The 12,801-nt window shown below is 39.0% G+C and overlaps 1 protein-coding gene across 1 annotated transcript in view; it reads right to left on the reverse strand.

Moving 5' to 3' along the window:
• The window catches only part of LOC114923755 (vomeronasal type-2 receptor 26-like), a 7,870-nt gene extending 3,058 nt beyond the window's left edge, over nucleotides 1–4,812 (reverse strand). The window contains exons 1-3 of the mRNA XM_029287099.1: nucleotides 4,012–4,812; nucleotides 2,704–2,925; nucleotides 841–967 (exon numbers count right to left, since the gene is read on the reverse strand). Of these exons, the coding sequence (XP_029142932.1) occupies nucleotides 841–967; nucleotides 2,704–2,925; nucleotides 4,012–4,812 (1,150 nt within the window). The remainder of the gene's footprint in view (nucleotides 1–840; nucleotides 968–2,703; nucleotides 2,926–4,011) is intronic.
• Between the last annotated feature and the right edge of the window lie 7,989 nt (nucleotides 4,813–12,801).

A 12,801-nucleotide genomic window follows, 5' to 3' on the forward strand; every position in this document is an offset into this window, starting at 1 on the left:
GGAGTCCAAACCCTCTCGGATCCGAGCGACTTTGTCATACAGATATTGTGCAAATTCCTCAGCCTTCCCCGCCAGGGGGTCCCCGCCCCCCCTCAATTGAAGGAGGGAGCGGGTCACCCTGAAGAGGGAGGCCGGGCGGTTATCTGATGACGCAATGAGGGTGGAGTAGTAATTAGACCTCGCCACCCTCATCGCCACATGGTAGGATCTAACATGTATCCTTACCTGTGTTCGGTCGGATTCGGTTCGGGTGACCCTCCAACTGCTCTCTAGGCGTCTTTTCTGGCGTTTCATCTCTCTCAGCCCCTTGGTGAACCAAGGGGCCAGTTGAGATCTACGCCAGGTCAGAGGCCGCAGCGGCACGACTCGGTCCAGTGCTGCGACTGCGGCCACATCCCAGGCCGCAGCCTGATGTTCCACCGAGTCGTGACCCAGCTCCTCAGGATATGGCCCAAGCTCCGTCAGAAACCTCTCCGGGTCCATCAGGCGCCTGGGACGGAACCATCTAGGCGGTTCCGTCTCCCTGCGGCGAGGGGAAGCGGTCCGGAAGTCCATCCTAAGATGAGCACTTTGTCCTAGAGTCAGACACAACTGGAACAGGAAAACTTTACTTGTACCTTTTACACACAGATATTGTTTTTTTTAATTCTTCTGTTGATTTCTCATTGATTCCACTGAAAAATCATTGTATGCTGGTAGAAATTACTTTCTTCTCTGGATTTCCTAGACACATAGAAGTGTATCCAAGTTCTCCTGACTAGCTGACACAGTAACACATTTTGCACATGTTTGCTTGCATTAATGCATGCTGGAATATTTTTTTTGTACTATATTACTTACCTATTTGGCATGAAATTTCCCCTTCTGGGCAGGGAGCACAATCGTAGCAGCAGAATTTCTCCCCTTCTTTCTTTTTCTTTTGGTATCCAGGCTGGCAAGGATTACTACACAGCGAAAAGGGCAGAACCTATCCATAAATGTGAAAAATATTTAAGATAGAAAAACTGATTTTCTTCATCATATAGACTATTAAAAAAGAAAGTCTGTATTGATTAATATGTATAAATATGCACATAGATTAGGAAGAATTTCTTGAGACTGGTTGGAGAGAATTTGAAAGATCAAAGATTAGCTTCCCAAATGATGCTTCAGAGATACAGATAGGGTGGCCTTAGGACCATTTTGGTTCATAAATAATATTTTTGGGATTCTACCATAGTTTATCTGACATGTAATAAATATATCTGTCAAATAATTGTTGTGAAAAACAACATGGTTGAGAATAGAATCAAAGTATCATAAAATTGTAGAACTGTATAGTTGGAAAGGAACATCCATCTAACCTGCAAGATGTAGAAAACCCAACTAAACTATCCATGAAAAGTGACTGTCCAGTTTCTTTTTAATGACCTCCAGAGATGGAGAAACCCAGCCTTTATACCTATATATTCACCTGTTGAACCAATTTTACCATCAGGAAGTTTTCTTTCTATCGAAACAGAAACTAGATAATGCAATTTATTTTCATTGTTTCTGGTCCTTTATGTGGTCATGAAAAAGAGTTCTTGAACATCTTTGCTTCTTTTTATGTGCTATACATAGCTATCATCTCTCTCTTAAGTCTTCTTTTCTTTAAAAAGGAAATCTCAAGTTCCTTAAGCCTAACCTCATATGCCATGTCTTCAAATCTTTGTATCATTTGTATTGCTCCCTTTGTTTCATTTGTATTGCTATCTCTAACTTGTCAATATTCCTCTATAAAGGTGGTGCCCAAAATTATACACAATATTCCATATGCAGGCTCACCAAATAGAAAGGAATAATGACTTCACATGTTTTTTGATACAATGCATTTTCTAATGCAGAACTAGTGGTGGGATTCAGCAGGTTCGCACCAGTTCGGTAGAACCGGTAGCTAATTTTTGGTTGTTGTCGGCGAACCAGCTGAAGCCCTAGCCCTTTTCTGCAAGGCCCAGGCCCAGAACGGCTCACTGGAAGTATGTGGATGTCACTGGAAGACTGTTCTGGGCCTTGTAGGCCTGGCCCCAAACGTCCCACCATGAGTGAGTGGACGCCACTTCCGGAAATCCGTTCTGAGCCTCAGAGGCCCTGGGGAGGCCTCCCAGGCACAGAACGGCCCACTGGAAGTGCGTGGATGCCACTTCCAGAAGTCTATTCTGGGCTTTGGAGGCTTGGGGGAGGCCTCCTAGGCCAAGAATGGCCCACTGGAAGTGCATGGACACACTTTGTCCATGGACCCTTGTGTTTGTTGAGATGTTCTCAGGTTTTGTTCCATCTGCCTAATCTTAGACTAACATGACTCTCCTCCTATAATGATTGCATACTATGACATGGAAAGCAACAGCTGTGGTGGTAGAGTGGTTAGAATGCAAAATTGCTGGCTAACTCTGCCCACTGCCAGGAGATCGATCCTAACAGGCTGAAGATTGACTCGAGCTTCTATCCTTCTGAGGTTGGTAAAACGAGGACCCAGATTGTTGGGGGCAATATGCTGACTCTGCAAACTGCTTAAAGAATGCTGTAAAGCACTATGAAATGGTATATAAGTGTTATCGCTACTGCTATTACTCTTCATTTCAAAATATAACTAACTATACAGGGCCAATTCCTAAGCCAGAAGAAATGATCCATCAAATACTTTTTCACACAATGGAACAGCCTATTAAAATTGAGAAAGTGCACCTGGTTGAAAAGCCTGTGCCAGCTCTTTCTATCTTGATAAAAGCTGAAGGTCTGCCCTTCCTTAGTAGCTATCCTACCAACTTTCACTTTAGTGAAGGAGTTGTTAGGAAATATGACCATCTTCATTATATCAAAGCCAGTGGCCACCTCCATTCTGTCATTAAAAGTCACACTTTCTCCAGCTGAGTTGTTAAAGGAAATGCCTCGAAGAAACCAGTGAAGCTATCAGAAAAAGAAAGAATAGCTAAAACATCACATATAACACAGTGGGAAAATTGCTACAAGCTATAGTAGATCAACTGCTACATACTTTTATCTTAACCCTCACCAATCTAAGATGAAATGCACATCACATTTCAATCACAGATGTTGCAAATGTTTCAGTCTCCAAAGCAGAACTAGTTGAGAAGTCATGTATTTCATCATAGCAGGCAAGTCTAGATTTTGTTTTCTCATTAGCTTGCTGGCTTGCTTTATTTATTTAGGTAATAAAATTTGTTATGGCTACCCAGTTCAGGGAGACTCTGGGGGCTAACAAAATGCAATACATGGTTAACACAGCTAAACTCATAAAGCACAATGAAACTGCCCAGACTAAAAACAAAACCACAGTAATAAAAACACAACAGGGCCTCAATAAACACAGGGCTAAGAGGTTTAAAGGTTTTAAGAGCTTTCTGGAACCCCAAGAGAATGTGTGTCTTCTGTATCTTTGGGGGGTGTTGTTCTAGAAGGTGAGGGCAGTGACAGTATAGACACACTGAATAAAAGGATGTTGACATTTGCAGCATATAGGAGAGATATGTTCCCATTTTCTTTTGCAGTAATCTAAGCCAAAACATGGCATTCCTTTGAATATCCTTATTTGTCACAAATTCCCCACCCAGTAAAAAATCTAAATAAGCAAGTCTCCCATGCTAATTACAACTTTGAAGGGAAGAATTGAATCCTTCTGCCTCTGCTAATCTTGAATGCCATCTCTTCTGTCTGTTCTTGAAAAAGGACAAAAATACATAAAAGGCAAGTAAGCACAGAACTGGCATGTATTTGCTGAAATGAAAAATATGATTCCATTGCAACTAAGGGCTATTTCACTTACCAAAATATGTTCCTAATAATAAAGTTATTTCATTTTGGAGAAATTACTTGCCCTGGGGATTCTTGGTTGGGGGCTCCTTTCATGTTAATGTGCCCACTGAAGTGGTACCTATTTATCTGCTAGATGGGCAAGAGCTGGAGTGAATGATGGGAGCTTGCTAATAGTCAACCCAGTGTACTAACTACAGGAACCACCATGCTCCTTATTACCTGCCAAGGTTGAAGATCTTGAAGTGAAAGTCTCTTTCTTTTCACTAACGCTTGGTGGAGGGACCTAAATGAAGACATGGCATGTAAAGCATGTGCCAAAATATAGACAGCATTAAAGATGCTGTAGCTGTAACCAGTCATCTGCATTTCAAAAACAGAATCTGGAAGCGTCTCCAACTTCTCTACCCCAGTGCATGCTTTATTGTGTTCCTCTAATCCTTTTGAATTTGAAAATGTACAATGAAAGGCTTGCTCCCAAAAGTCCTTTAGGAAGTTATCCTCTTCTTCTGAGCAACAGTTTAGGTTCTGAAGGTATGTCTGAAACCCAAGTGGTTCATTTGAAGGAACTTCAAAAGAAATGGTGCCGTGGAATAATTTTGGATCCCAGTTTGCTACAAGGCCCATGATTGTGAAATCAATTTGTGCAGTCACAATCCACAACTTTCCAATTGATGCATTTTCCTGATCAAAAGAATCTGACTGAAACATTAAAGAACTCAGCCACATCACTGTAAGAGTTTCTCCATACACAACAAATATTTTGGCTCTGTTGTCCATGACATGTTGATAAGTACTTGAGGATACTTCATTGATTTGGGTTAATGATGGCAAACGACCTTGACTTGGGATTCTTTGTATAAAGGCAGAACAGATTCCATTCTGGAAAAACAAAAGTTCCAAGATCTTCAAGAAATGATCTCCACTCTCATCTCTCAAAACAATGAGTCCAATCCAAGTCCATCCAAAATGCTTCAATAACTGGACAATTCCTGCATACTGATGAGCTTCATTTGAGACCATGCGATAAAAGGAAGGGAACCGTGTTGGGTTGTTTTGTTCAGAAGCAAAAGAACCATATGTGAGCTAAAAGAAAACGCACATATATTTACTGTAAGAAACATCTTTCAGTCTTTGTGATTGCCTTTTTAGAACATGGGGACTTGGATCATGGTTTGAATGTCCATTGTTCATTCAAATTAGACAAAGCTGGTCTATGGGAAGATGAAACAATTTCTACAAAAAGAGTAACAATAAAGAAATCTGTTCAAATCCATTATTCTGTCTGATTTCTCTACTCTTTAATTGTCAAAATCCTTTAAAACACAATAACTTAGTTTCATTTTGAATAGTTAAATATTTGTTGCCAGTCAAATCTTTCTTCCTTTTTTCTAAACTACAATATTGTTCCAAAAATAAATTAAATAGGTTCCTACTCTATCTTAATTCATAATCATATCAATGTACCTTTCATAGTGACATGAGAGTCAGTTAAGGCATCAGATTATAAACCAGGAGACTGTGAATTCTAGTCCTTCATTTGATATGAAGTTAGCTGGTTGACCTTTGGACCAGTCACTCTTTCTCAACTCTGGGAAGGAAGCAATGGCAAACCACTTCTGAAATCTTGGCAAGAAAAATGTAGGGACTTACCTAGGCAGTCACCAAGAGTCAAGATATAGACTAGAAGGGACAAAAATGCATTTGAAGATCTTACCTGTGGAATTTTGTAAAGGGTTAAGATATCAGACATGTGGAAGGAGATATCAGAGCCAAGTCCACCAATGATGGCCATGAGATTTTTCTGGAAAATGCATGCATAGTTGGGGAAAAATCTATGGAATTTGAAGAGTAGGTTCAATGTGGTCTGATAAGTCATCTTCTCATCATAGTAACTATCATAAATGTGAAACCCAAGTGTGACATTGGGCAAGATCTGGGGATTTTGGTTAATCTCATTTACTGCGAACACCAAGCCCAAGACATGTTGGTAGAACTTTGTCACTATGCTGAAAGACAGTTATGTTCAGATTGTACAACCCATATAACTGTTTAATTTTTTTTTACCAGTCTCTGGATCCATTACTACAAGCAATCTAAAATTAATAAAAAAATCAACAGAAACAAAATGAGATGTTGTTTATGTAGTTATGGACACAAGCTGCAAAAATAATCAGAAGGAGAGATGGAATAGCCAAAAAGATGTATAAGATAAGAAAGAATAGAAAGATCTTAGATGAATTCATGAAATGTTATATAACTTTGAAATCAATGCGGATAATATAAATAGTAGGGTTGTTGGTATTATTTCAAAGAAATGCTTCAGAAACATTTTGTTTTTATTGAAAAAAAATTAAAATACAAGTTCCAAAAAATATACAGTTGGGAAATAAGATTGGATAAGCAAAACACCCCACTAGTGAAGCTTTAAAGCAAGCATGAGCTGCTCTTACAGCTGCTGCAAAGAAATCTTTTTTGTATGCTTTTCCCTGTGATTCCCAAAGCAAAGTACAATAGATAAATATCCAGGCAAGCATGCTGAAAGCTAGGGAACTGATCCTTGTTTCTACCACATCCACACATCACTTTGTATACACTGAGGTGGACTGGTCATAGAGATAGAATGAGGATTGAATCAAAAGAAGATGAACAGAACGGAACCGAATGGAATGGTACAGAACAGAATAGCAGAGTTGGAAGGGACCTTGGAGATCTTCTAGTCCAACCCCAGCAGGAAACCCTATATCATTTCAAACAAATGGTTGTCCAGTCTCTTCTTAAAAACTTTCAGTATTGGAACATTCACATCTTCTGGAGGCAGGTTAGGGTTGATTAATTGTTCTAATTAATTCCATGTTGCTTCTTGATTAGTTTCCATCCATTGCTTCTTGTCCTGCCTTCAGGTTCTTTAAAGAATAGCTTGACTCCCTCTTCTTTGTGGTAGCCCCTGAGATATTGGAATACTGCTATCATGTCACCCCTTGTCCTTCTCTTCATTAAACTAGACATACCCAATTCCAGCAACCATTCCTTATATGTTTTAGCCTCCATTTCACTGATCATCTTTGTTGCTCTTCTCTGTACTCTTTATAGTGTCTCAACATCTTTTTTATATTGTGGTGACCAAAACGATGCAGCATTCCAAGGCATTGTAAGGTGTATTAACACTTCACGTGATCTTGATTGAATGATGAAAAGATGAAAAGAAGCATTAATGAATCAAGAGGAAGGGCAAGACAGAGGAAATGGATGAGATCCTCAAAAAGAGAGACTTTTAACATGAAACAAGTTTTTAAAAAACGTATTAAGTTGTTAATTGACAAGATGAGAGCTTGTTTGGTGTAGGGATTAAGGAATCAGGCTAGAAACCAGCAGTCTAAAAGTTCTAGCCCTGCCTGAAGCATGAAGTCAGATGGGTGACCTTGTGCCAGTTGCTGTTGCTCAGTTCTAGGAAGAAGAAGGCAAGGACAAACCACTTCAGAAAATTGCAGGGACTAATCCAGGCAGTTGCCAGGAGTGAATACTGCCCTGGTGGTGCACCCCCCTCATGATAAAGTATCTGTAACTTGCCTTGTATGGAACTTGCATCTGCATAATCACCCTGACTTCCTTTCCTCTCTCTCACAGCTCAATCCAATGCAATTCCTACATCAGTTCAGCCAGTCCATTGCATCTAATGAAGTCAGCTGCATCTCTTGAAAGCTGATATGTTTAGAATAGATTAGAGCAGAGCAGAGCAGAACAGAACAGAACAAAATTACAGAACTGGAAGGGACCTTGGAGGTCTTCTAGTCCAGCCTCCTATACCATTTCAGACAAGTGGCTGTCTGGTCTCTTCTCAAAAACCTCCAGTGATGGAGCACCCACAATTTCTGGAGGCAACTTCTGTTCCACTGGTTAATTGTATTCACTGTTAGGAAGTTTCTCCTTAATTCCAGGTTGCTTCTCTCTTTGATCAATGTCCAACCATTGTTTCTTGTCCTTCTCTCTGGTGCTTTGTAGAATAATTTGACTCCCTCTTCTTTGTGGCAGCCCCTCAAATACTGGAATACTGCTATCATGTCGACTCTTTTCTTTTTTTCTTTAGACGAGCCAAACCCAATTCCTGCAGCCGTTCTTCATATGTTTTAGTTTCCAGGCCTTTTAGGAGAATTTGTTAGATGTACAAGGTGCTACCAGTCACCTTCTGAGTTTTGGATACCATGTACCAACACGGTTCTCCTCATACAATGTGTCAAAGAGAGAGGGGAGAAGTTTAAAGAACAGCTGAAACTATGTAGGGGGGGTGGTAAAAGCAAGAATGGTTTGCAGAGATAAAAAAAAGATATGCAGAAGTATGGTGAATGGTATAAACTACTGACTTACTATTGGCAGAAACTAATTTTAAATGGATGAGAAGCAAGGGGAAAAACCCAAGAAAAATCTAATTGTGTTTTGGAAAAGCACTTTTGGACAACCGCAATCTGGATGATTGAGCATCTCCATAGACATTTAGTTTTAAATAAGTTTTCTTTTTTCCCTTCAGGTGTTAAATTTCTTTGGCTTGATATTTTTATCGCTTACCTAACATCATTCTCTGCAAATGATGAATGTATATGCTTGTATCTTTGGTATCTAATATATTGCTAAAACATAGAACGTAGAATAACAGAGTTGGACGGGACTTTGGAGGTGTTCTAGTCCAACCCCCTGCTCAAGCAGGAGGCCCTATACCATTTCAGACAAATGGCTGTCCAGTCTATTTTTAAAAGCCTCCAGTGATGGGGCACTCACAACTTCTGAAGGCAAGCAGTTCCACCAGTTAATTGTTCTTACTATTAGGAACTTTCTCCTGAATTCTGGGAAAAAGAATGGAATTATTGGATGAATTCAGTGACTGGGACCAAACCAAATAAGAATTATTTTGGAAATAGTTACTCCAATTATAATGTCTTAGAGGTATAAATGGAGAGAGAGTTTAGCTTATTTATTTGCTCATTTCCCCACTTCCTTTAATTCATCCTTAGAAATTGTAAGAATAAGTTTGCAAACTGTCTCCTTCATTCATCCATTGCATTTGCATGTCACCAAATCTTGCGATTTGCAGAGCTGACCAATCAATATCTTCTTTCATAGAAAAGAGAATGGAGTTACAACGAAGTCAGGTAAGAGAGTTTCTTACATTGGAAACTGGAAGCTCAGGTCCTGTGAAGGTTGCTTGTGGAAAGAAAGTTCATGAAAAAAGTACCACATCTGAGAAGTAATCCCACCTATGAGGAAGTCACCTGTTTGATAGGATTCGTGAGGGCTAGGAAGGGTATCAAGTGGGAAGCAGACCTTTGCATTGATATTGTTTTCTATATGAGATAAAAGAAGAAACAAAACTTCTAATATCATCATCTATGTGCAGATTAGGTGCTCAGATGCCCATCAAGAACCTCATCCTTGGCACTGTATTTAACTGAAGCAATCTCTTCCAATAACATTCAACTATGAGAAATGTCACATAGCATGGGAAGGGAAAGTTTTTTTTAAAAAAACAAACAAACAGTCACATCTGTCTCTTCTCCAGCTAGCCCAGTTCTGAATGTCAGGGCGCAAAGGGGTTTTATAACCATGTTTGAAATTACACATCAGCTGTTTTTCTTTTCACTTTGGAAAATCTGTTGGATTTTTTTTTTAGAAATAGTAATTATTATAATTCAGGTAATTGCAGGGAAGACAATGAAAGCTGCTATGTATTGTCCCTATTCTATGTCTATGGAGATTTTCAGTCATTCAGAACATAGTTGTCCCAAAAATGCTTTTTCAAGAGGCAACTGGATCTTCTTCGTTTTTCACTGAAGATGTTTCGCTTCTCATCCAAGAAGCGTCTTCAGTTGTGACTCAATGGTGGAGAATGGAAAGATTTATATTCCTTGCAGTCATCTGTTCATTAGCACTCTTTCTGAGAGTTGAACAGCCCTGTTTCAACAGGAGAGGGATATGACACCAGCTATCTCCTGTTTACAACACAGGTTTTTCAGGAGTTCCAAAATGTTTCCACATCCATTTGCACTATTCAGGGGACAGATTATTGAGGACACAGATAAACCTCCAAGTGGCTTCAATGATTTTCAGAAAGAGTGCTAATGACCAGATGACTGCAAGGAATGTGAATCCTTCTATCCCCCACAATAGTCAGTCAGAACTGAAGAAGCTTTTTGGATAAGAAGTAAAATGCCTTAAAGGAAAAACAAAGAAAGTCCCATTGCCTCTTGAAAAAGCACCTTTGGGAGTCTCTATTCTATAGATAGTAAAAAAAGAAAACAACAACAACAACAACACAACAACTAATAATAATAATAATAATAATAATAATAATAATAATAATAATAATAATAATAATAATAATAATAATAATAATAATAATAATAATAATAATAATAATACAGCTGGAGGTCATCTAGTCCAACCCACTACTCAGGCAGGAAATCCTATACCATTTCTCCAGTCCAGTCTCTTCTTAAAAACTTCTAGCACTGGAGCATTCACAACTTCTGGAGGAAGGTTGTTCCACTGATTAATTGTTCTAACTGTCAAGAAATTTCTCCTTAGTTCTAGGTTGGTTCTGTCCTTGATTAGTTTGCATCCGTTGCTTCTTGTCCTGCCTTCAGGTGCTTTGGAGAATAGCTTGACTCCCTCTTCTTTTTGGCAGCCTCTGAGATATTGGAACACTGCTATTATGTCACCCCTCATCCTTCTCTTCATTAGACTACACATGACCAATTCCAGCAACTGTTCCTTATATGTCTCCAGTCCCCAGATCATCTTTGTTGCTCTTCTCTACCCTCTTTCTAGAATCTTGACATCTTTTTTACATTGTGGCAACCAAAACTGGATGCAGTATTCCAAGTGTGAACTTACCAAGGCATTGTAAAGTGATATTAACACTTCACGTGATCTTGATTCTATCCCTCTGTTAAATCCCTCACATGATCTTGATTAAATTCCTCTGTTCATCACTGTGGACTAAGTTTCAGAAGAAGGCTTAGGATGACCACACTGATGACATGCCTGCTGATAGGAGAATTTGGGTTTAGACAGAATCACATAAAATAAATTAGTGGACCAGTAATGGTAGAAGTAGAATTGCTTGGGTTGCTAATAATGGCCTAGTATTGGTGAGCTGTAGAATCTAATTCTGATGGATAGGAGTGAAGACACAAAGAACCAAATCTTCCAATCTGACATGTTAGTTTTTCATTCTGAGAAAGTTCCATGACTTGGGTCTTCTTCTGAACTATTGCTGAAAAGCCAGGTGAAGACTTTGGCCAGCTCTGATTGATGCATCAAATATGGTCCTACTATCTTTGGTTATGGATGGGGTTATCTGCTCCAGACAGATTTGATGCACAATTTGGGGATCCTTCTGGACTCACAACTCCTGTTGAATTGTGGTGAGGAGACCCTTTGCACAACTGTGTGTTATGTACCAATTATGCCCATTCCTGGACCAATGATCTCTTTCCACAGTCACCCGCACCTTGGTCACCTACCAGTTGGATTATTGTAATGCATTCTATATGTGGCTGCCCTTAAAGGTTATGTGGAAGCTTCAGCTGATACAAAATGCAGAGGCCCACATAGTTCTGTGCAAACTAAGATTTACACATGTGTATAATAGGTCCATAACATACACTTGTACAAAATCCACAACAAAAGTATTAAATTTATCTTTAGGAAGATGCAGTTGTGTTTTAAAGCAGGGAGATATGTCTTTGGAATCTTGAATTTTATCATTTTACATCTCTTTTGGGTAGTCCTAAATTTCAGGGTCCTTCTAGCACAAATTTTCCTTTCTGGGTAGCCCTGAGAATATTTATACATTACATTTTTATCTTGTTAGACTGCCTTGAAATCCAAATGTAATATATTTCATATAGTTTCTCTTATTTTTATATTGACTCAAAGACTGTGGTGAGTTATGTGTGCTAAACAGTATTTTTTCATGCTAAGTTAATGCAATGTGCAATCCAGATTTCAACATCAACTAAATGGGGGAAAAACATAATAAATGGAAAATTTTAGTAAAAGCCAGCATTTACACTTCACATCAATTAGTAGCAACAAATGTTTTTCTCCTTTAGAAACATTTTTTTGCTTAGGACAGTCTATGATATGTAAATGATAGTGTTGTAAAGTGTGAATGATAGTATTTACAATTGTAACAGCTATTATGATCTTAATGTATACATTATCCTGTGAGATAAGATTTAATATTCTCAAATATTAAATTAAATTTATATAGCTATGTGAGTGTACACCATGAAAGAAATATGAAGATATGAATGTGAAAAGTGGACTTTCCATTTTTATATGAGCTAACAAGCTTTTGTTTGACAAATAGTTCTCAATGGACTGCAGAACATTTATGTAAAACCTTTGTAAATGTATTACTATTGGGTTATATATAGCATGTATGTGTTTCTTTTTCAGTTTTATTTTATTTACATCTTTTAATTTCTTTTGTTTTTATATTTGTTGGGAAATGCTCAGCCAGGCAGGGAGGAGGAATCAAACAGGGAGTTAGCCTTGAATTATTTCAGTCACAAGAAATCCAGGACTGAGACCCCCCCCCCCCCAGATTCATGGAACTTTATTTATCTTTTCCCAAGGGAAGGCAAGCAGTCTAGGTGTCAAGCTACAAAACCTACTTTTGGACCACTGTAATGTTTCTAGCTTGTCAACAGTATTGGGGGGGGGGAAAGAGGGGAGAATTTTGGATCCACAGGTTTTCCTTATTGTTAGATCGCGCAGGCAGTAAGACACGAGTCGAGTGACAGTCAGCTCTTGGTTTATTGGCAAGGCATCAAGTAAATCTGGACTGGCTCTCTGGGCCAGGGGAGCCCTCTTTTATGGGATTCCCCTGGCTTGTAATCACACAATTCCATTGGCTGGTAAGACCCTGTTGCTAGTTAGCCAACCAGCAACGGGCATGAAACTGTATGCAGATGGAGAAGGGCAATCACCCTTAATGGGCGATCAATGGTG

The sequence above is a fragment of the Protobothrops mucrosquamatus genome, unplaced genomic scaffold, assembly GCF_001527695.2.
Source record: "Protobothrops mucrosquamatus isolate PMUCROS unplaced genomic scaffold, P.Mucros_1.0 scaffold_244, whole genome shotgun sequence".
Lineage (NCBI taxonomy): Eukaryota > Metazoa > Chordata > Lepidosauria > Squamata > Viperidae > Protobothrops > Protobothrops mucrosquamatus.